This window comes from Aplidium turbinatum, chromosome 4 (genome assembly GCF_918807975.1).
Source record: "Aplidium turbinatum chromosome 4, kaAplTurb1.1, whole genome shotgun sequence".
Classification (NCBI taxonomy): Eukaryota; Metazoa; Chordata; class Ascidiacea; order Aplousobranchia; family Polyclinidae; genus Aplidium; species Aplidium turbinatum.
In genome coordinates this window covers 6,916,498-6,940,584 of record NC_137475.1, presented here as the reverse complement: position 1 = coordinate 6,940,584, position 24,087 = coordinate 6,916,498, and the positions used below count along the sequence as shown (strand labels likewise).

The window sequence follows — 24,087 nt, the reverse complement described above, 5'->3', positions numbered from 1 at the left end:
ATCTACGTAGGCCTACCAGCTGCATGTCTAGGCTACGTTTCAAAGCGTTGTTACCCCAACATCGTTATGGGACTGAACACATTATTTATTCAGGTGTTAAGCTTTGATCCAATAAAACTGGAAAGTTTGGGTGTTCATCTGATGAACGTAAAGGCAGATATCCGGGAAGTCCCGAAAAGAAACATACAAGTTGCTGTTTCTATTGTAAGCTTCGAAGAAAGGTTTTTAACACTAGATAAAATCTTATGGCGTTGCTTCGCTACCGGCGAGAAGGGCATGAATGCAAACGTGGAATCGAGAGGGCTGATTCATAGAGCAGCGACTAATAGTCAAACCTGACTAAAGAAGAAATTTGGTTTGTAAGCTTTGACTTTTAAAAACGTTTTTGGCATGAGGTTTTCAGCATTTTAGTTTACTTTTGTGAAAATAGGTTGGCAACTCTGTATTTTACACCTCTGAAAATTGAAGGAACCCGCGAATGTTACGCCTACGGTATTGCTGGCCTGTTGAGCGCTGAGGCTGTTGTTTGCAATTTGATTTTAGTTAACGGCGGCAAGAAGAGGTCGTGTGATGCCATTTATTGAATGAGTGTTGTGGTTGAAATAAAATAGTTGACCATCGATTTCAGACACTTAAAAAAATACCATTGAACATTTGAAAGAGAATGGTCTAGCTTGTCAAAACAACTATAGCCTACGGTATGGAAAGTAATCCGTGTAAAGAAGAAATTTTGTATAATGTTGTGTGTGAAAAGCTGTCTGTTACTGCTATGCTGTTTGAAGAGAACTTACTTTATACAGGTATGTCTTTAAAATAATCACAATAATGTGTGCTTTTATTGCAGTAGCTATGGTTGCCATAATGCTTACAGCTATGGTCCCTTCAGCATAAATCACTTAAGCATAAAGTTTGCATGTTTCTTTTGCCTACTCTTTAACAACAAAGAAGAGCTATCTTAAAATACCGTAGCTTCACAAAAGCCATATTTTTTGCATTAAGTTACATTGGTAAACTCTGTGTGCAAAGTTTCATGGCACCTCGAAAACACTTTTTCCAATTTTAAAAATTTATTAAAAGTAGCATTTTTTGCTGCTTCCAGCTTTATGTTGTCTAATGAGAACTAATTCAAATCATTATCAGTTTGTTTTATGTTTTTGAATGAAGATTGTTTTAAATACTTTTTCAATTATGAGCATAAAAATGTGTTTGTACATGCATCTACATGGGTGCAACCTAATTCGTACCATGAACAATTCGTACCGTCAGTTCGTACCTTGAAAAGATTGAGAGAAAAATTTAAAAAAGCCAAAGTTGCTGATCTCAGTTTCCACAAAGATCGAGAGAAAAAAATAGAACATTGCTGATTGCAGTTTTCGTTTTTCTGCAATTTCCGCAAACATTTTAAAATTTCCGGCAATGATCCTAAAAGTTTGCCAAAGTCGCTGATCGCAGTTTCTGCAAACATTTCAAAAGGGTTAGGGTTGATCGGAGTTTCCTCAAACATTTTAAAAGGGTTAGGGTGTTTCCGCAAACAAGTCGCTGATTGCAGTTTCTGTTTTTCCGCAGTTTCCGCAACCATTTTAAAATTTCCGGAATGACCCTAAGAGTTTGCCGAAGTTGCTGATCGCAGTTTCCGCAAACATTTTAAAAGGGTTAGTAGGGTTAGGGTTGATCAGAGTTTCCGCAAACATTTAAAAATTTCTGGTAATGATCCGAAGAGTTTTTGTTTGTTTGCGGAAACTGTGATCAGCGACTTCGGCTTTTTTAATTTTTTCTCTTGATCTTTTCAAGGTACGAACTGACGGTACGAATTGTTCATGTACGAATTAGGTTGCAGCCCATCTACATAATATATTATGCTTTACAAAACATATGCTTGTGTGCATGACATTATGGTCAAGTGATGTAAGGTACGGTAACCATTTTAAGATTTGAAGTGACTATTTTTACCCACTTGTTGCCATGGTTATAATCAGGTGTTGCCAGAGTTGGGATTAAAGTTAGGAAGGGTTAGAGTTAGGAATAAGTTTAGGGTATTGATCTTTGCTCAAGAATAAAAAAAAATTCCAAAATGCAAGTTTTTTATTTTCAACAGCTTTAAAATTTTCTCAAATTAGGGCAGAACTCCTTATCTGGCAACGTTATAGGGGCTATATCTACACTATATATACAGTTATACACTGTAGTGTAAGTATAGCCACAGTCTTTAAGATTATCCAGATGTTCATGAGCACTGTTTGACAGGGTTGATCTCTAAGTGGTCAAAACTGGTTTTGACCACTAAGCGGTTTAAACCTGGTTTTAACCGGTAAAAACTAGGTTTAAACCGGTCAAAACTGGTCAAAACCCAGAAAAATAGTTTTATGTAGTGAATGGTTGGCTACCTGGGCTATGGGCTATTTAGGAAATATAAAAGCAGTTGTGAGTTGTGACCATTTTGATATGCAGGCCTCGAAATAGCTGGTGGCCATGGCCGCCTGAACTTTCATTAATGGCCGCCAATACCGACCTGTCAGGCAAAATTTGATGGCAAATGTTTTTCATAAAAAAAAATTTGTTGGAATACCAAGAATTTTTTGGTTCATCAGAAACTTATTTTTAGAATTTGAATTTTTTCAATAATTAAAATACCTGTATTTTACGGACCATAAGGCGCAATTTAAATCCTTTTTTTTCCTCATAAATTGATCGTGCGCCTAATGTATGGATCAAGTAGCGCTTTATTGCCTACACTCAAAACTGATACTATTATTATATAAATAAACCACCGTCTTACACAATAAACTACGGTAAAAGCAACTAGCAACTGTGATATTCACTAGGCCCATTTTTTTCTTTTGCTCATTGTACTATTGTGACTTGCTTACATTTATTACGCATTGTTTAATGAGTTTTATACGATAACCCATACTCCTTAAAATACGTTGCGTTCTATAGCCTGGTGCGCCTTATGTCTGAACAAAAAACTAATCAAAGCTATTTAATGACAGTGCGCCATATAATCGGATGCGCTTTATGGTTTGTAAAATACCGGAATGGCCCGTTTCGGTGAGTCTGATTCGGTGAGTTCCCTATTTGGCGAGAGCCTTTTTCGGTGAGAGCCCTATTCGGTGATTTTTTTTTTAAATTATTGGGTACCGTAGCCTAATTATCATTGCCGTTATAGGGTTAGGGGCTAAGGGATAGGGGTTACGGGTTAGGGTCTTATTTCAATGTTTAGCGACGTTAATACGATGTAAAAGCGGCAATGATAATTAGGCTACGGTACCCGATAATTTTCAAAAAATTTTTAAAAAAAATCATCAAATAGGGCTCTCACCGAATCGGACTCACCGAATAGTAGCAGACCCGTAAAATACGGTAACCAACTGATTGAAATATCAAAAATAAACAGAGAAATTGAATATTTTTTGTTCCAAATCCAGCATTTAGGTTATTGTTGATCAAAACAAAATATAGTTGAACATCATTACTGAACATGGGAGGTAATATTTTTAATTCAATTGAAAAGCAACATGATTCATACACCAAACAGGTTTTGACCAGTAATAGGTGGTCAAAACTGCCCGGTTTAAACCAGGCGGTTTAAACCGTTTAAACCGCCCCGGTTTAAACTGATCAACCCTGCTCTTTGAATTCAACATTGTTTGGCATTTTTATCTTACTTTAATGTAAGGGTTTGATAATTAAGGATAGATTTGATAAAACTTGTGTAATCTGGTTGAAATACTAAAAATAACTGGTTTAAGTCGTAAATAGCTGTAAGTGGTTTTACCTGTAGAAAGTAAGTCAGAAACAAGCAAGAGTGAATAATGCTTAGTTGCTCACATTTGTGTTCACAGCACAGGGAGGAACTCTTCAAGCGTTTAAGGTTTCATCAAACGAGACTGAAGCGGTTGGCTCAATTTCATTGTTTAAACAATCTGTCATTTATGGAATTTCCGTGAGTTCAATGTTTTTTTTTTCACTTGACTAGTTTATTTGTTGAAAAGAAAGTAATACTAAAAGTGAACACGGAAAGTTTGTAAGCAATTGTTAAAACTTAAACGCTTTAGTCAGGTTTAGAGTAAAAATGACGACCAGTTTTATAGCTATTTTACATCACCAACTGAGACTAGGATTTAATGTTGTGTAAATTGGATGTCAACACTCAACTTGTCTAATATTCCACATCAACCCTGTTTTTTTGCATTTAAAATGCAAACTACATTTAAAGTGATTACCGGTATATTGTATTTAAATAATATATAAAATATGCCTAATGTAAATACTTTTCATTTGTAACAGACAGTTTTTCTTCATGGAGAAAAACACCTTTTGTGCTTTGGAGGAAAATCTATGTGCATCATCAAAAATTATTATGGTAAAATATATTATTTGTTCAAGTGGTTTGACTTATTCTTTGTGACCATAATTTGCTTTGAAGTTTAACTTATATTATACTAATAAATGCAATACTGACTATATATAGTCTATGCAGAGGTGGGCATTCGTTACTTTGAAAGTAGCACACACCCGCTATTTTAAAAATCTCTAAAAACGATTCTTTGTTTTTACTTTAAATTGGAAAGTAGCAAAAGTATGACTGAAACAAATGTCTTGCCTCTTTGCACTTTATTAACCTGACAGTGTCAGCCCTCCACTCAGAAACACAGCGATGCGCACTACCACCCCGAATGGGTCTGCTACTATTCGGTGAGTCCGATTCGGTGAGTTCCTAACCTCTAACCCCTAACCCTAAAACGGCAATGATAATTAGGCTACGGTACCCGATAATTTAAAAAAAAAATTTGAAAAAATCCCCCATTAAGAGATCAGACTCACCGAATCGGACTCACCGAAACGGGCCATTCCGACCCCGAATCTATCTGCTGAGCAACAACAAACAAGATTTAGTACCATTTTAAAAGGTTTTGACTCAACAGGGTATTGAATCCACGTCTAGTTGTCTACCTTCTCAGAGACAGGCATTCTGCTCACTCAGCCGTCAAAGTAGACAATGGTCATATGTACTATACTACTGATTTCATCAGTAGTATATTTAAATAGTGAAATTAAGCAATGTCTTGTAATGTAGATTTAAAGTAGTTAAAATACCTAGGAACACATATAGATGACCAGCTGACCTGGTCGGCTAACATAAAACAGGAACCACACCAGTTGGCAAGTTGTTTAGGAGTTTTATATCGTTTACGTAACGATGTATCGCAAAATACAAGCATGCTTTATTACAGCTTAGTGCACAGTCGTATATAATATGGCATCATTAGCTGGGGAACATCCACTAAATCTTTCCTTAATGCGGTTGACGTTAGACACAACAATGTTATTCGCATGATAATAGCAGTGGGCTATACTGGGGTGATTATGACTTTTTTCAAGTAACACAACAGAACTAGAGTTTAAAATGTGCCTATGGACATACCTAGGCACGCGCAAAAAAATTTTTTGATTTCGTTCAAATTCCGGATGGAGCCCTGACTTTATGTGAAAAATACAAGATGGCCGCCATACAAATTGACAAATCTGCAATAAATTTTCTTCCAGTCAAGCTTTTGAGCTGATTTTGGTGTCAAAAGAAGCCGCAAATTGAGCCTGTTACTTTAAAAGAGCAACAAAACGCCCAGCATGCTTGAAAATTCCCTAAAACATTGAAACTATTATATTTCGATCATTATTTTGCATAATTTCTTCATTTTTGTATGTGCAACTTGAGATTACTGGTTGCATCCAAGAATAATAATGACAATTTCAACAGTATATACACAGAACTTGTTACCGGTATATGAATTTTACATAAAAATGTCATAAAATACACTAGATATTTGAGAAACATTTATACACTGTAGTAATGACACAATGGTTATCACACCTTGGAACATCCATTCAGTTTCTACTGTGACAGGGACGATTTGAACAGGAATGACATCCTGACATCTCTTTTTGGTCTCCTCCACATGGTATTGTTCTTACTGTCAACCCGCTGGTAGTGGTCACATTCTACAGGGCCATCATTGTTTAAATGGCAGACCCTTGCCAAAAACCACTGACGTTGATTGTTTTCTCCGTCCTACACCACATCCACATTCGTTCCTATAGGGTATTTAAGGAGTTCAGGAATTGCTGCTGCAATACACATTTTCACTGGTTGATTTGTGTCACCAGAGGAAGCTGCAGCAGTTTAAGATGGCATATACTTCAACTGTTGAGAAGATTGTCCCAACATCCTCATCCTCAGTTCCAAGAATCACAGCTAGGTTCAGCAGCATGGTATCTACATTCAAGCTGTTTACTTTGTAGAGGCTGGGATTTGCCTGGCTGATGTGTGGATGAATCATCCGTTGGTACTGGATTTCCATGCGGAGAATTTTTTCTGCGTTGATGGTGATGCTTTTGGCAGAGCTTGGAGCTCTTCCACTTTTGTAATTGGGCCCCCATGTCCCTTACATTGATGCACCAGGTGGTTGAGGAAATCTCCCTCCCTCGTGCTCTTTTTAATGCGTTCCTTCAGATTAGTTTTCATCAATTCTTTTTCTGTTTCTGTCCATGCAATCTTCATTTCATCTAAATTCTTTAATCTTTATCACTTTGCGCGATGCTAGCTCACTGTCAATTAGTGCATCTTTAGCAAACATTAGATCATCTCTTATTCGTTTCGCTTTGAAGTATCTATTTGAATGTGCTGCAAACAGTCCTGCAAGGTTTCCGAATTGGGCTAAGTATCTTTCTGAGAGCAAGTTCTCTGTGAGGAGGTTTACCCTCATTTTTTCAGTTAGTGTATCATGGATCCTTGTTCTCTTCTCACTATTCTCTGTCTCGTCTTTCCAGTACTCTCTTCCACATTGCATCTTCACCATAGCAGTAACTAAGTAGTGGTCGAGGTCTGTTGTGGCGCTGTGTGATTCAGCATTCTCATGCTTCCAGGAAATGTGGAAATCAGACAGGGTTTCTAGATTAGCCCTCTCAAGATCTTTGTGTATTTTAGGAAGGGTATGGACGAGGTCGGAGTGTTGGCAATGCTCTACCATGTTGGGGTAAGGCATTGTCCAGTGGTGTATCCTGGTTCATTTTCGTAGGCATGCAATAGAAGGAGGGTCATAGCCAGTGTAGGGGGGTCTGGGGGCATGCCCCCCCAGGAAAATTTTGCAAATTTGCCTTAGGTTTTATAGCTTTTCTTGCAATCTGAGCCTTACTTAGCTGATAATTGTTGAGCTGTTTTGCAAAAAATGAGGTTTGGAACGCACCATGAATCCAATGTCTTAATTTTATATTTTTATCCTGCACTGCAGGAAATCGGACTTGAAGCTCTGTGCAGCGGTGTATAGCCTTCAGCATACACCCGACCCGTTTTCTTGATGATCTTTACTGTGCTTAGGTCTCAAGTATATCATACTAACTATCTAGCCTACAGTAGAAAACCGCAAGGACTTAAACTATGAGGACCAAAAGAAAAAAGGCCAAACAAATGCCAATCGGAAAACTAAAAAAGACCAATCGTCCAAACAAAAGTAGTCCGGCCAAACACTTTTTAAAAACCCCAAATTTCTGAGATTTCGCCTTAAAAAGACCAATCTGGCAACCCTGTCTCGAGATCGTGATTTTTGTCTTGCATGCAATTTCAAATCTGCATGCCTTGGTTCCATTTGCGCCGCGCTGTTGTAAAAGAGCGGCGAATAGGCAAATTGTATTGTCAACGCATGCTAAGCTCGTCTCAGCATGCAGAGTTGCCAGGGTCAGCAAAGTTTCCAAACTTTGAAAACAAACAGTTGTTTCGAATATTGAAATTAAGAGAGCGAGGTGGTTCTGCTATTAACATTTTCAATTATACGCATAAATTTGTTCATACGCGCCGACTTCCGGGGGGGCCGGGGGGCGGCGCCCCCCGTAAATTTATGGTTGAGGGGCAACAAAAATAGTGATTACAAGTGGTGTTTTAAAGATAAAACATTTCGCGAAAGAGATTTAGATAATTTAAACGGACTTAAAGAATGCCGAAAGCAAGAAAAGTCTACGTTGCTCTTACCCGCGAAACAGCAGCTGATCGCATGGCTTTCTCATACGCTATGGAAATTTCAAAGTAGATGGTAGAGTATAACTTACGCTGCTGGAATAGTCACGTAACTATTCACGGCAATATTCAGTAAACCAGCTAAATTAGACGCGCTATTTTCAACGAGGTCTTCCCGCTGTGAGACAATTATGATTCAACAGAACGCATTGTTTTCTTCGTAATGTGTGAGAATTAAATCGAAAACCGATAAAAAAAAAGGTGTTTAATGGTCTTGGTCGCAGATATTGTCTGCATTAACGGCGTCTCTTACCGCTATTATCACCTAGCTAATCTGACATCATTGTTTTATGCGGCCGCTAAGGTTTGACATCTACTTTAACCATCATGGAATGTTACGTAATAATAAGAACGATTATATCCTACAAGCAAAAATAAAAAAATGATCTCTTAAAACAGCTCTTTCTGTTTTGTCTCGTGAGCTTTGCATATTGCTCAACAAGTGCATAAAGTTTAGAATTGACAAGAAATCATTGAATTTCAAAATTAAGTTTGAATCACTGCAAATAAACGTATTCAAAACTTTTACTTAGGCCGACGCGATTTCACACTCCGTAATCTACGTCGACAATCATTTTTAGTGCGTTCATTTTAAAAACTGCCGAGCTGGAGACAACAGCATGTCCCGTGTTAGTTGAACTTGCCTTTTTGAGGTGAAAATCACTTGCGAACATCTCGACCTTTACTCGAATATATAGCCTACTGTATTCAATGAAAGACTACAAAGACTTTCGATAAAAAACAGAAGAGAAAACACTTCGCCGTTGTCAACGCTTTGAAAGTAAGTAATTTGCCAAACGAGGTTAATAAAACTGATAGCAGGTTTTCACTCTGCTTGAGATCATGATTTTTTGCGTTTTATTTCGATAACTTCACTCTGACTTCACTGTCTTGATCGTTGTTATTCACTCGCACGAAAAGGAAACGAATCGGCTTGTTTTCCAACTGTTCCAATTATGAGCTAACAATATCAAAATTTTTACGACTAGGCGTACTGCATCCGTAAAACTAATCGTTTCAAGCAGTGGTTCTAATAAATTCGATTTGCCACCTATTTGTCAATATAAACAAGACACCAAGCTTAATCAAAGACTATTTTACTTGAGTAAAATAGCGTTACGGTTGTGACGTCATCACCTTTCTCGCCCCCCAAGGTTTTTTGAAAAGTCGGCGCCTATGAATTTGTTGCTTCTGAAAGATTTCTGATTTCATCATAATTGTAAGGCATGCAGTGCATGCCTTGCATGCATGGAGAATACGCCACTGGCATTGTCACCTTCTGACAGAAGTGAGACAATGCTTTTAGTGATGCCACAATGAACTCATTCTCCAGGTAAAGGGAACAGGCTCTGACAAGGAGGTTATTCTTGCTAGTTCTGGATAGCATGTTCTTGAAATGGAGAACACAATCAACCAACGCACCAGCAATGTGACCCAATCTTGTTAATCTACGGTCTTTAAAGCGAGAAGGATGTTTGAGTACCACTCTCCTTCAACACCAGGCTAAACTCGTCTGCCATGGAAGTAGTCTTGCCATCACCACCCCTAGCCGCAAGCTTCACTAGAGCCAGGACTACAACTGAGGCGACAATTGACTTGCCATCTCAAAGGTATGACTTCAGTCTCGGCTCTCGTTTTTCTAACATTTGACATAAACCGATCTAAAAAAATCTGAAATGAAGTAAAATGTGAAAAATTTGACAGAAAACAAGCTGAAAAAAGCTTCAAAGGGCACTTTTTTTTATTTGTTTTGTAGTTCTCATACACACTAAGTGTTTATTGCTCAGGCTCAACAAACAGGCTCAACTTTCTGCATCTTTTCACACCAAAACCAGCCCAAAAGCTTGACAGGAAGCAATTTTATTGCAGATTTGTCAATTTGTATGGCGGCCATGTTGTATTTTTCACATAAAGTCCGGCGCTCCATCCGGAATTTGCACGAAATCAAAATTTTTTTTTTAAACATTTCTAGGTATGTCCATAGGCACCTTTTAAACTCTAGTTCTGTTGTTTTTGCAAAATCACCCCAGTATAGCCCACTGCTAATGATAACAAGAAATTCTAAATTTTATTCTCTCAATAATCTGTACAAGTCATCACAATTTTTAAAACGTGAAGATATTTACAATGTAGAACTTTTTAAATTCATGCATCAACTCATCAGCAACAATCTTTCAAGTGTTTATCAAGGGACCAAACGTTAGACTGAAATTAACTATATGTATATATCCACAAAAAATGCATATATATAAACTCTTTTAAACAACACTATAAAAACTTATTATTTGACTCTTATAAATAGCCCTCTGGCCTCTATTTTGCAAATGGAACTAAGAAACTGTGACATGATTTGTCGCTGGTCGCTGGCTGATGAATTTCCTGAATAGCTTAAGATGGAGTTATCACTTGTTTTTGATGACGTTACTCATAAACGGACTATATCTGTCTAATTGTATAAATATTAAAGTTTATATGAAGTGCAAATTGTGAACCTTTGTATGTGTTACACGTAGTGATTATACTTTTTACTATATTAATAATATAATACTATTGCTGTTACTTGATGACAGGCAGTACCTCAACTAGGAAACCGCAAGGTTGTTCGGTGCTGCCAGTCCTTTTTCCATTATTGCGCAAAGCTCACTGCTTCGGCAGTTTGAGCACTCTGGCAAGATGGGTGAAAGTATCCAAATGTGGTTCCTTGCGTACCACAAATGGAAAAATCTCTATTTATTGAACCACTGCCCTACCGTGATGCCTGTTGTCACGGAACGACACAATTCAGTATTGTGGGAGATCGTGAAGCATGTACCTGCCGAATGGCAACCCTTGCTTACCATAGATAGTACGGTTCCACAACACGTGGAAGCGGGCGGTGCTGATCTGCGCCCTGACATTGTCCTGCAACGCCCTGACGGTGTCACGGTTGTATGTGACGTCACTTGCCCGTTCGATTACGGCGCGGATTCCCTTCGAAAAGCCGCCGACAGGAAACACGATAAGTACGGCGAGTTATGTGTAAACATATTGGAAGACAGGAAGCGCCCTTGCAGGGACGTCCTGTCACTTCCGTTCGTCGTAGGCTCCCTCGGGAGCTATGCTCCGTTGAGCTCTCGGGCTTTGGCGGCCTTGGGTGTTCCTGCTCGTGGGGTAGCAGAGGTGGCTAGAAAAGTGGCCTCCCTCTCAATCGAAGGTTCCCTCCGTGTCTGGAAAGCTTGGAACGCCGGGCTCACTCGTGGAGGGGCTACGTCATAGAAAAGACGATTCCAGCGATCAGAAGCTCAATTCCCCAACAACAGAAGCTCTGCAGTAAGCATCCGAGCGCGCAAGACAGCAAACCTCAAAACCCGCCAGTAATTGTGTGACGTCATAGTATGTTAAATCCATTGTTTCATTATCAATTTACCTGTAAACAATTGTTGTTTCATCAGCATGCTGCAGCTCAATGAAGAATACAATCATCATCAATAAAATAAAATAGCAATATATGAATTAAGTATATATTGCATATCGTGAATGGACTCATATCATCTATCAATGACGTAATATCATTAACAACACTGGATCTGTATTTTCATATTTCAATATTTTAGATTATCACACTCTACCTTCTCCCGATATGCTGCTCTTTCCCGCTCGGATGAACCTCGCGTTGCTTTTAACTCATCGATAAACATGATTTTCTGATCAACTCGATGCAACCTCCAAAGTTTCATCCCACTATTCTATATTTTTCCTGGTAACGTAGCCTAGTCATATCTACGCTTCGATCGCTAGTCCCCCCCGACCCATCTGGGCGAACCTGCCTCAACGTCTGGCCAGTGCACATCCGTGCTCGTTGGTTCAACGTCAACACTTTTTCGGTAGGTAAAGCATACAATATATTCCCACTTACCATCTTTTTTTTTACACCAATTAATTGAGCCTTTACTTTAGATTTTATATAATTTTCGTCTCCCACGAGTATTCAAATCGTCCTTGTAGCTAAGCTTCTCTTTCTCGTGGGAGACCCCAAAGTTTATCCGCTCTGCCTACGGGCAGACCGGGTATAGGAGTTAAACGTACCTGTGTTACGGTCACGTGATGGAGACGTGGGCGCTGCCTGGCTTTATAAAACTTCTGTCGTCCGGCCGTCGTGAGCTGACCTTTTTGCGTTTGCAGAAAGCAAAACCCGTCTCCCTGGCCCGTTCCGCCATTCTAACTTTTGCGGACGAGTCGCACAAAATTCTCGATCCACACTTTCCTTCCACAGGTACCTAGACTCCCCAGCCTGGCCCCCGCGACCTAAGCTGGTGGACTTCCCTTCCGGGTGCATCGCCACCCCATAATCACGCCGTTCCCCGCCTCCACGGGGCGTGGCAGGCCGGTTCTTTAAAGTCTCTGACCTGGCTATGTTTATTGTGTTCTTCTCGCCGTGTCAATTATTTTGTACTCGTGCGTCGTTGATCAAAATAAAACAGTTCATCACCATTATGTATATGTATATGAATATATGTATATAATATTGTTTTTCAGTGTATTTCATGATTTGGTTTGATCAAATAATTTCAATTCCCTATTTAGATGACAACCTGCTTAAGGGCAAAGTAGTCTCCAAAGTAAACTTTAAAGACTGGATTTGGGATGTGATACCTATTACATACAAGTAAGTTTTTTGAAAGCTTGGTGAGATCGTTTAAATATTTAAAATTTGTTTTCACTCTCAATTTTATTATTTTGTTAATGATTTTATGTTACCTATTTGTAATTTGTTTATTGTTGTAACTAAAAACAAATACAGTGTATTCATTGTTTATTATAAAACACAGCTGTATTTCATCATATTATCGTTGATGTTTTTTCCAGAAACAGCACATCATGTCACCTGGCGATTGCATTAGCTCACAATTCTGTCTTGTTATATAACCACCGCAGCGATGACGTCATAAAAGAAGTACACTGCGCTGAAAAGTGCATTTTATACTCAGCTCACTTTGTAAAAGACGACAGGTAAAATCTCTATATTTTGCCTTGTTATCAATTGAGACGAATTTGACTTCTGAATTAACCAAATTAAGGTAACTTTAGGTAGGCTAAACCTAAAGTTACCTTTTGGTTTATCTTGCTTTCAGTGGCAACTGGCAAATCAAAATATAGTGTAAACGTATCACATCATGTTTACCAATTTTAATAACATTGTCTTCTATACAATTATATGTAAATGTGGACACTGCATATTGAACATTTTCAAAATTTATTTGACAATTAATGCATTTTAGACAAGTCCTTACTTGGGAGCAACTCAAAGTATGTTGTGGTACGGTTTTCAATCAAATCATCATTTGGAAACCGCACGACACGGAGGAGGGCAATAATCAAGTCAAAGATATAATTCGTTTATCGGGCCATGAAGGGGTGATATTTAATCTCTCCTTCAACCCAGCAACAAAGGTAAGAGTGGTTCTTTAAATATTTTTGATTTTATAAAGGTGGTCAATGTAGGCCTAATGCTGGTACAACCTTTTTAAAGGCCCAGTTTTGTTCCCACTTTTCAAATACACACACACAACCCACTTTTTGTAATAATAGATAGACTAATCGCTATTAGAACCATGAAACATTTCTCCTCATTTAAAAAATGATAATTGGCAGTTAATTCAAAAATGTTCTTCATGGTTTGAACTTCATAAAACGTCAACAATCGAAATTCCAGCCTGATACGTCGAGAGGTTTTATAATTCTCGTACCAAAGTTTCACGGTTCTTTCATTCTTTCAGCACATCATTTTTCCCTTTTTTGACGGGGCAGCAGAATTGCATAACATATCCTCAAGAAAGCAAATCGATCGTTTTTTTACATTAACATTTTTACGTTTGCAGACGTTGAATGTCTGGATCGTTATTTGTACACGTACAACACACAATCCATCATATGCTTTCAGATACTCCTTAGTGCTTCGGATGATCGCAGCATCCGGGTATGGAGATGCCCATATTTGTCTGACAACAGTAAAGCTTTCCATGACGTCACCGACTCAAGTTTATGCGCCATGTACGGACATCAAGCAAGAGTTTGGAAAGTAGAGTCATTTTTGAAAAGTGTGTGTTTAAAATGGTATTTCGTTGCTCAGAAGGGCTTTATACGTTTTATTTTCATGTAAAGTTTACTGGTTTTGCATTGATCAAATGAGTACATCAAGGAACAAAGTCTTAAAACCAACATTATACAAAAATAAAGTAAACAATATCACACCAAATCAGAAGAATCGGTTTATTTAAATACAGAGCTTTCGCCACACAAGTGTGGCTTCATCAGTATAAACTGCAACAATAATAAAGAATGATATACTATTAAGATGGTTATAAAATTTAATGAAAGTGTTAAAAAAGTAGATAATATAGTAAAAAAATAGAAAAGATCAAATATTATACATAACTATAAGACTTTAGGTCAATACACTGGATAATAAGATGATAATCAACATGTAAAAATTCAAATCTATTAAAATTGTAATTGGAGAGAACTTTTAACTATAAAACTAGTTTCTACGTATTGTAGCTCCTATCATTTGTCTGACTTGTCTGACTTCTAACGATGACATAGCCTACACTATTTATTATCGTGATAGCAAGGAATAAAAACAAACTGAACTGCTAATTCAAAGAATGTTGAGATGCAAACAAACTGAACCGCTAATTTAAACAGAACTAAATTCTAAGAATGTTGAGATGCAATGACATTGGCATAGCAACGATAGGTTAAAAGTAAAAATGCATTTCAATAATGATGTCATAATGAAAATTTTATATTAGAAATGAATTAAAAATGAACAAGGGAGTAGTAAAGAAAAAACGTATTGAAATGTTTAAATCAATTAGTGAAAGAAAAGAACATCTAAATCTAAAACGAGAGAATTAGGAAAATAGACAAAACAAGAAGGTCTAAAAAGTAGTAAGTAAAAAGATCGTCAGTAAAAGAGTGATAAGATAGTTTATTCTCTAATATTTATCCCAGTAGGTTCTTGTGAGTGAAGTGTTTTAATCCAAAATTGTTCTTTAGTTTTTCTATATTCACACGTTTTGTTAAGTTTATCAATGGCAATGGCGTGAAAATCAACAGTGGTATGATTTTGTTTGTTGAAATGTGAAACTACAGCTGTGTTTTTATTGTTCTTGATGTCTCGTAAGTGTTCACTAATTCTGATTTTAAATTTGCGTCCAGTTTCTCCGACGTATTGTTGGAAACATTTTTGGCAAGTAATTAAATAAATGATGTTAGAAGAATCGCAATTAACTGACTGGAAAATATTAAACTGTTTATTTGTAACACTGCTGGAAAAGTTTTCGCAAGGATTAGAATGAGCACAAGTGGAACAACTTTTTCTGTTACAATGGGTGAAACCAGGTGGGGTCAAGGTGGAATGTAAAGGTTTAAGGTTAGTTTTGACTAGAAGATCACGAAGAGTAGGGCATCTTTTGTAAGCAGGAAGTGGAAAGTGGAGTTTAGAAAGTTTTTGAAGTTTTTTGGAGTTTGGAGTTTTTGAAAGCAGGAAGTGGAGTTTAAATTAGCGGTTCAGTTTGTTTGCATCTCAACATTCTTTGAATTAGCAGTTCAGTTTGTTTTTATTCCTTGCTATCACGATAATAAATAGTGTAGGCTATGTCATCGTTAGAAGTCAGACAAGTCAGACAAATGATAGGAGCTACAATACGTAGAAACTAGTTTTATAGTTAAAAGTTCTCTCCAATTACAATTTTAATAGATTTGAATTTTTACATGTTGATTATCATCTTATTATCCAGTGTATTGACCTAAAGTCTTATAGTTATGTATAATATTTGATCTTTTCTATTTTTTTACTATATTATCTACTTTTTTAACACTTTCATTAAATTTTATAACCATCTTAATAGTATATCATTCTTTATTATTGTTGCAGTTTATACTGATGAAGCCACACTTGTGTGGCGAAAGCTGTGTATTTAAATAAACCGATTCTTCTGATTTGGTGTGATATTGTTTACTTTATTTAAAATGTTTTGTCATACCGTGCATCCCAGTGGATCATCAGTTGAATTATAGGAAAATTTGATGAAAAGTTTAGGAATGAATTTTTGTTTTGGAATTATACAAAAAGCTTGAAAATGTGTGAAAATATACAGAAATTTGAAACGCGTTTCGTGTTTTGAAAACTGAGCTCTTTTGACATATAGCTTGCATCAACATTCTTCTGTTGGTCTTGTCAATGACATAATAGTTCTTTTTTTCAGATGGTCAAACGTATATTTCCAGCGCAGCCGAGGATGGTTTCTGCATCATGTGGAAGCTGTTGCCAGACAACAGCCAGCTTTCGTTCCTGATAGTAAGAAAGATGGATTTCCGCTCTAACCTACTCAGTCTGGCGTTACACTGTTCAGGTTAGAAGGAAATTTGATATGATAGGTTACACGTTAAACTGCTTAACTACGCCCCAAAATACGATTTTGACTATAACCTCTTCTGCAAGTAATTCCATAGTAGCAAGGTTCTTCATTTTAAAATACCGTTGTTACACAAAATTTCAGGTGTTTCTTTGTTATAATCTAAAGCAGTATCACCAGATTGGAAATTTTGTTCCCAATTTGGGAAAATATCAAGGTTGAAATTAGGGAAATCTACAGGCTCCCCAAAGCCAAGACTGTTTGCGAGACCTATCATTAATCCTCAAAGTAGCTGATGGCCTGTTTTTTGTTAAAGGCGGCGTAAATCGCTTTGAAAACAGTGGAAGACTTTTTTCTAGAGAGGTCACGCTTAACTTGGCAAAACTGAAAAGTTGGTAAAAACTATCGGGAAATATAAACACAGATGTACCCATACAGCAAAACCCGTTTGTCTACAACTGTTAAATCAGTTGAAAAAATGACGGTTTTTCTGTTTGCTTATCTATTGCTTTGTTTCGCAGATCAACTTGCAGTTGGTGGGGCGGATGGTTCTGTTCGAGTACTGGAAATCACAAATCTTCTTCAGTCGGTTATTCCAAAGGAGACGGTAGCTTTGGATAAAGGTTAACGTTTTTTAGTCTCAAAGTGTGAAAAATAACTTGGTTGCTACTCTTTCCAGATAGCAAATCAACCATTTAACATCTGTTGACGTTAAATCAATGTAAAAATGATTGATTTGATGTCTGAGTCACTGATCACCGCAGAATGCCAGCATTGGCCGGCTATGACAATTTTACCGTTTTTCGTTGTTTCAACGTCTGCTGGAGAGTCGGCCAACAAAACTTTTGCTTTTAATTGGGGTGATAAATTTTAGATTTTCCAGATTTTTTTGGAAAACGGGAAATAGTTAACCCAAGAAATGTTACCAATCTCCAAAACATAAAATCATTATGTAACTGAAACTTCTAAGTTTTATAGTTCTGTTATTTTCGATTACGAGGTTTAGTAAGTCCACCTACCATGCTCGTAAAATGAATCGTAATTTCGGAATAAATTTTACAGATTTTTCACTTTGGATTTTTGGCTGTAAACCTGAAATAGTGAACTCAAAAAATCGCTTAATCCCGGGAATCACCCCATTTGGGTTTTGTAAGGAAACTAACCCGCTGACATCACTCAAAACGTTAAATAATTCCAATATTTTTAGATACTGTTGGCGTGATTAAAACCATAAAGCTGCTGACGAAGAACAACCTGTCCGTCCTTGCGCACACCGACGTCGGAGCACTTATGCTTTACGTCATCGCAAGTGACAAGTGGAACGTTCTTGAGCGGGACAGTGCGTTTGGATCCTATGCTACCATAGGTGTCAATGACGATGAAAGTCTCATCGCTTTGGGAAATACCAAAGGTAACGTGGTTATCTAGTTACTGTGTATTGTCTTGTTTGACCAGAAAGGTTGTAACTGTGAAAGACAATCAAACATTTCATTCTAACACTGCATTATGTTAACTGCTGTGTCGTTGCTAGATTTTCATCTACTTATGATGAAACAATTATGAATGAATCCTGACAGATGTCATGCGTATAGTGTCAGTAGAAGGCTAATGATGCACACATGAGGGAAACAGCTATATGCCACCGCTATTCTTTCAACTGCTGCCCTACGTGTACTTGGAAACATAATAAACGTGTTAAAGTTGCAAAGCTAGGAAAAGAAACGTGTTTTTGTTTTATATCCCATTTGCATATAGTTAAATATAGTTTGAGGCGATATTAGAGATAATAAATTGCGAATATGTAACATCTTCAATAATAACAAGTATGCTAAACTGCCTGTAACAAGTATCGAAAGGTTATGCCTTTCTACAACAAAGTATCAAGTTTGATAGAACTTTTCTTGCTTGAGATGGTGTTTAAAATAAATATATAGAAAGGTAGAATTCTAAGAAGTGAGTGACTGAGTGTTTTACCAGATTTTTGTTTCTATCCACAGGTTTCCTGAAGGTCGTCCAACTGCACAGGAACCAGCAAGTCAGGTCGTCCATTCAGTTATCTCTGTTTCACGGCAAGGTGTTAAGTATCACGTGGTGTCAAAACGACCTTTTCGTTTCAGGTGACCGATGTCAAAAGATGTATTTGCTATTTGCAGTAGTCGGGAAAATAATAGAATAATGAAGTTACGGCATAATAAATTAGTTTTGTCTGATTTTTCACATCCCTTTATACGATTTTCTTTGAAGGTGTCATACAACGTGATAGAATATGTGATTTCTACATTTATTGGAGTTAGTATCACGATTTCACGAAAATCTTCATCGAATTTTATCTTTAGGTCCAAACGGTATTTTTAAGTGGTACAATGTTCATGAGGATGGCACGGTTTTAAAAGTTATGGAGTGTTATGCTTTCACCCTTCCACGAGCCAAGCATCGTTGGCACACAGCTGTTGCTATCACGACCTTTGACCTTCACATGATTGTGTGCGGTGATCGTCGTGGTTCAGTGCACACATTTGTTAAAGGTAAAGAAAAGAAATTTATTAATTATTTTAGAATTTGTAAAGTTACAATGATTTTTCCTCGTGTTTTCATACAGTGCCTGATGTATCAAGATAAGTGGTCTTCAACCTGGGAGTTGTGAAACGCCTGAAAATCCAGTATATCGTTTTCAATTCTTGTTTTGCGAGAAAAGAATGAGAACTATGTTGTTGCGCAATCGACCATTCCTCAACCTGGTGTTTCAGACGTTGCAAAGGCTTTAACAATAGAAAAGCATTCGATATTTTTTATCTAGTTCCTGCACGTTCCTTTGTGCAGACTAAACTGAACTAATGACCACGCTATGGCAAAAAGTGAAACTACTTGGAATCCTATGTCAAATATGGATTTGTCAAAATGGTTTCCAAAGGCATTGAAAAACCTCAGTTTGAAAGTTTTTCAAAAGCAGTTCTCACATTTCTTGATAAGATGCAACACCAGCCATCTCTCTGAAACTGATTTCAATAAGTGCATAAAAGATCGCTGTAAATTCAATCGCTGCAAATGCGAAAATGTGGTTTTTATTTAATCTTTTTTCCATAATCTAGCCAAGCTCGACAGTAAATGGAAATAATTAAGCTTGGTGGAAAATATAATAAAAGCAGTACTATCATCGCCAAACGATGTTTTTGATTTCAAAAGTTTACATTAGAACAGAGTAAGAAGACATAGATTGGATGTGGCATGGATCAAATTTGTTTTTATTAAAATTTTTTATGGGGGTCGTGAGGTGATATTGGTTGCTTTTTAGGAGGTCGCAGTGCAAAGTAGGTCGAAAACCACTAGAATGCGATGTCTCAAAACTATTAAACTGCAGCCTTACATTTTCATGGAGCCTTTTTCTTTCACTTGAGTAATTTTTTCACTCTTATCTTTTGAGAATGCTGTTGAACCTTTGCATTCCGTTCAACTTTCTATGAAAGCCGGTCCATTCAAATTGTTGAAAAAGTCATTAATCTATGGATACTGCTATTTTTATCCAGGGACACCCGACCCTGTCTCAACTGCCCATGGCGTTCATGGCAAACTGGGTGTGACGTCACTGAAACAAGATGGCGACATGATCATCAGCACTGGCAGAGATGGCCGTTGGAGAACGTGGAGTTTTGAGCCCGAGTTGCAACTGCAAAGCACACACCGTGCATCTCAGGTGTTTATTTCGACCGTTTTTCGTATGTTTAAAGCTTTTGCATTTAGAGCTCATGTCCTGGAACTTCGGTTTTTTCTAGCCATAAAAGATCGGCTGTTTCACCATTGAACGTTTACAGATTTTCTTAATTTTAATTTTTTGTGTTGTTTACACATGTTTTTGAAAAACTTATGGCAGCGACGGAAAATGTCTTACTTTTGCTGTCATGTTGTCTTTCTAGTTTCTAGAACGTCTAGAAAATTTCACTGCCTCGGATGACTTATATACCGTAGTCGTTTGAATGGTTATACAATTGATTTTTTGAATGAAAAATAGTGTTTAATCCAGTAAACGAATTTCTTCATTTGTGGTATTTTTGTTTTAATGAAAACACAACATCTCCACCACTAGGGCATGTCATGGTTGGAAGGATGTGACGTTGTCAATTGTGACGCTGGGAGGCGACTCTACGTGTACGGTTTCCATGGAAACAAATTCATTGTGTGGAGTAAATGGTCAGGTATACTGGACGGATGGTCATTTTATTTTTGTTTGGATGCGAAACGTACATAAAACAAAAACGTACAGTGTGCGTCCAATGAGAGAGTGCGAAAGACCGTAGCCCGTACTGAAAACTAAAGTTATCCTATATTAGCAAGTTTTTGGTAAAAGGCCAGAACTAGTAACAAAATGTGGAGTTAATTATCCGAAATGCCATTTAGGTTCTAAATTACGAAGTGGACTCTTTTCTTCCAGGTGATGAGCTTTTTTCCGTCTCTTGTGGCGGCGGACACAGATCATGGGACTTTTCCATCCATTTATCGAAGTTCGTCTTCTTAAAAGCAGGAAAACTTAACGTAGTGGAGGTTAGTTGTATATTGATTGATTCTGAAAATATCCTAGGCGTGCGAAACCCTGGCAGTGTTGCCAGTTGTAGGGGTTTTGGACGATCGACGCATGCTCGGCCACCGAAAGTGACAATAACTTGGTTACGCAGACAAACGGAATGTCTTGTTTATTTTGGCGTCCAACTCTCGCAATACGCGAAACAAAAGACGGTAAATCGTGCAGATAGATTTGTCGCAAGTTTGATCTGTTGTTGTTTCTCACAGGCGACGTCTTCCGTCACAAACGAATCAATTATCAGCCCTCCGTTGCACAGCCAGCATATCAACTGCGTGCGCCACCTTGCAACGTACAGCCACAGTGGTGCCACCGTCTATGTTGTCGCCACAGCGGGTGAAGATACCAACGTAATGGTGTCGGCTATGATTCGGTCTGGAAATGGAAAGCCATCAGAAGTAAAATAGTTGTCTAAATATCGTAACACGCTTTTAAGGGTTGTGAATACCAACATACGTTAAGGACTATAAAAAAATTCTTGCGTTTTGTTGGTGGCTGCAACTACCACAAGGTGCGGAAAATGATTACCAGCTTATTTGCGGCGTTTCATCAGTCAGCACGACTGACTAGCATCATATAATTATTGACCAACTTTATTAAACATTATTTTGACAGCCCAAAAGACGACTATTTGCTCATGAGGCATCTGTGTTGCGTCGCGTCGATATAAGCTATCAGAAAATGTCAAATGCGAACAACAGCTTGATTTCGACATCTGTGTTTTAAATGTCGCGCTTTTTTTTCAGTTTCAAACCTTGTGTTGCCTTGACGACCATTTGTCAAACGTTCGTTGCATAGCAACCGTTTCCATAACAGATGGCCCGGTTGTCAAGGAGATGATGATGTACACAGCTGGGGGAAGGGGCTCATTAAATGCTTACCATGTAAAACTTACTAAAGATGCACTGGCGTCAAAAGTAAGTTTTAATTGAGTGTGCAATGGTTGCGGCGCAATCAACACTCGCTTTACACTTCCAGAATTGTTTTAAAGTAAAAAAGTTTTTTTTTCAAAATTACATGTGCTGTACATGCAGATTGGCAACCGATCATGGAAGAATGAAACAGCATAGCATAGTTGTTTTTGATTTTTAGGTGCATGTCAGCCATTTGTCTACGTACACCAGCGGCGCAAAAGAGCCATCTGAAATGAGATTTATGTCTCTCGCCGCTTGGAGTGCTCGTGAGTACTATTTTCAAAAATACATCTGCCACGGTTGAAGTGTAGTAGTAGTCCAGTTTTAATCTGGTGATGTCCCCGTTACCGAGGGTAGCCGGATTCACGTCCAAGTGCCACAATCGCCTTCACATCGCCTGCCTCCACATCGATCTATCTAAATTCTAACGCGTCCTCTCTTGTCAAGCCCACCTTGCTGCTTCCCTCTTCAACTTGCTTAGCAAAGGCAAATGAGCGCTTTGTATCTTCACACTCCCTCGAACCTAATTTAAGAAAGATTTCTCCATAAAGTGCGCAACAAGAAATCATCTGCAGACGTTGAATCAGTGCTGGGCAGTTATTAAATATATGCATTTGTAAAAATGAACCAAGTCGGCTCTAAAATAAATAGCCTACAAAGGCCTTTTCGAGCACAAGTTAGCTTGTAACTTTCCGTAAGAATTTGGTTTTCTTCAGTGCACGGCCTTTTTATTACAACCCCAGGGCGCAGCTGCCATCTTCTACGCTACTGTTTGCAAATTAATGTACAAAGTCAGTGTATACATATTTCATTAGGTGACGGTGACCACAAGATGGCGGTAGCATGTTCGGATGGAAAAATCAGAATATTTCATATCAAGGACAAGGAAACGGAAATCAATATATTATGTAAGGACGTAAAATAAAATATATAAATCATAATTATAACCGAAGTGCAGTATAATAAGGGGGCCATCAAAAAGTCAAAATTTCTGAAATTGACACTGTTTCACTTCCTAATACGTGTCTTAACAATTGCCTCAAAACTAAAAGTTTTCAGAAATTGTTAGCACACCGGTTTAGACCAGGGGTGTGCAACGTGCGGCCCTCCTGTAATAAACGTTGCACACCCCTGGTTTAGACCACCACAGTCTTGCCAAAAGCAGCTGATGTTAAAAACTAACGTTGATCTTTCTGCACGCAGGTGAAAGTAAAGAATATCCGCATTGCTTTTTGACCGCGTCATGGATGAATGGTTTCGTTCTCTCTGGCTCCACAAGCGGGAAGGTCTACTTCATGACGTCATCGCTAGAGGAAGTGACGTCATGCAAGGGTCACCAGTCGGGGGTGAACTCCATCGCTTGGGTGAAAGTTGAGAAAGATCATTGCCTTGTAGCGAGCGGCGGGGATGACAATGCAATTCATCTGGCTCTGTTCGGACGTAGTGACGTCAGTATCCAGCAGAAATCTTCCCTAAGTTTGAAACAAGCGCACTCCGCACAGATAACTGGACTACACGTCGAAGAAGCGGATGTTGGATTCCTCCTGTCATCAGTATCCATAGACCAACGGATGACGGTCTGGCGTGTCCAGCTCAATGAGGAGTCGTTGGTGACATGCCAACAAATCAACAGTCTATTGATTCACGTCGCTGATGTAGCTGGGATGGATACTCACGAGGGAAGTTATTTTTTTGCTGGTGAAGGTCTGGTGATGCTAGAAAGAAACCGGTTTAGACCAGTTTAAACCGCATCTCCGTGCGTCATGGAACGACCACCATCGTGCAGCAGGCCTGTCTTGAGGGGGTGAGGCGGCTTTGAATTCTCTTTCAGTAAAAACGTGTTGGTTTTCCTCGGAAGGGCGCCCTCCAGTGATCGACGGAACAAAGTCTCAGGGTGGTCATAGTAATAGGAAGATTTTCTGGAAGAAAAAAAAATTCTTTTCAGCAAAATCGGACGCAACGCAGAAGTCGGCAAATTGTGGCTCCATCAAATTCCAGGATGATGACTCTCTCAGTCAGCAAAGTTGTTTTTTCACGTTGAATAAATACAAAAAAGGATTGATGTGCTGACAGCGTTCTGACAACGCCTCTGTTAAATTTTTATTCTATGCAACTTTGAACAATAAAATACAA

General features: G+C 38.2%; 1 protein-coding gene across 2 annotated transcripts; it reads left to right on the top strand.

Moving 5' to 3' along the window:
- Positions 1-632: 632 nt before the first annotated feature.
- On the top strand, positions 633-24,087 carry LOC145768673 (tRNA (34-2'-O)-methyltransferase regulator WDR6-like). 2 transcript variants are annotated; one of them, XM_082580233.1, is made up of 20 exons: positions 633-800; positions 3,843-3,943; positions 4,288-4,363; positions 12,632-12,713; positions 12,914-13,057; positions 13,327-13,498; positions 13,989-14,145; positions 16,318-16,464; positions 16,989-17,090; positions 17,675-17,878; positions 18,465-18,584; positions 18,804-18,992; positions 19,992-20,158; positions 20,549-20,657; positions 20,894-21,003; positions 21,250-21,438; positions 21,787-21,957; positions 22,133-22,220; positions 22,770-22,862; positions 23,158-24,087. In XM_082580233.1, exons 1-20 carry the CDS (start codon positions 701-703, stop codon positions 23,697-23,699), a joined length of 3,063 nt encoding a protein of 1,020 aa, XP_082436359.1. In that variant the 5' UTR covers positions 633-700; the 3' UTR covers positions 23,700-24,087. The 2 variants fall into 2 exon arrangements, with proteins under 2 accessions (XP_082436359.1, XP_082436360.1); XM_082580234.1 differs by having other exon boundaries at positions 781-800; positions 4,292-4,363.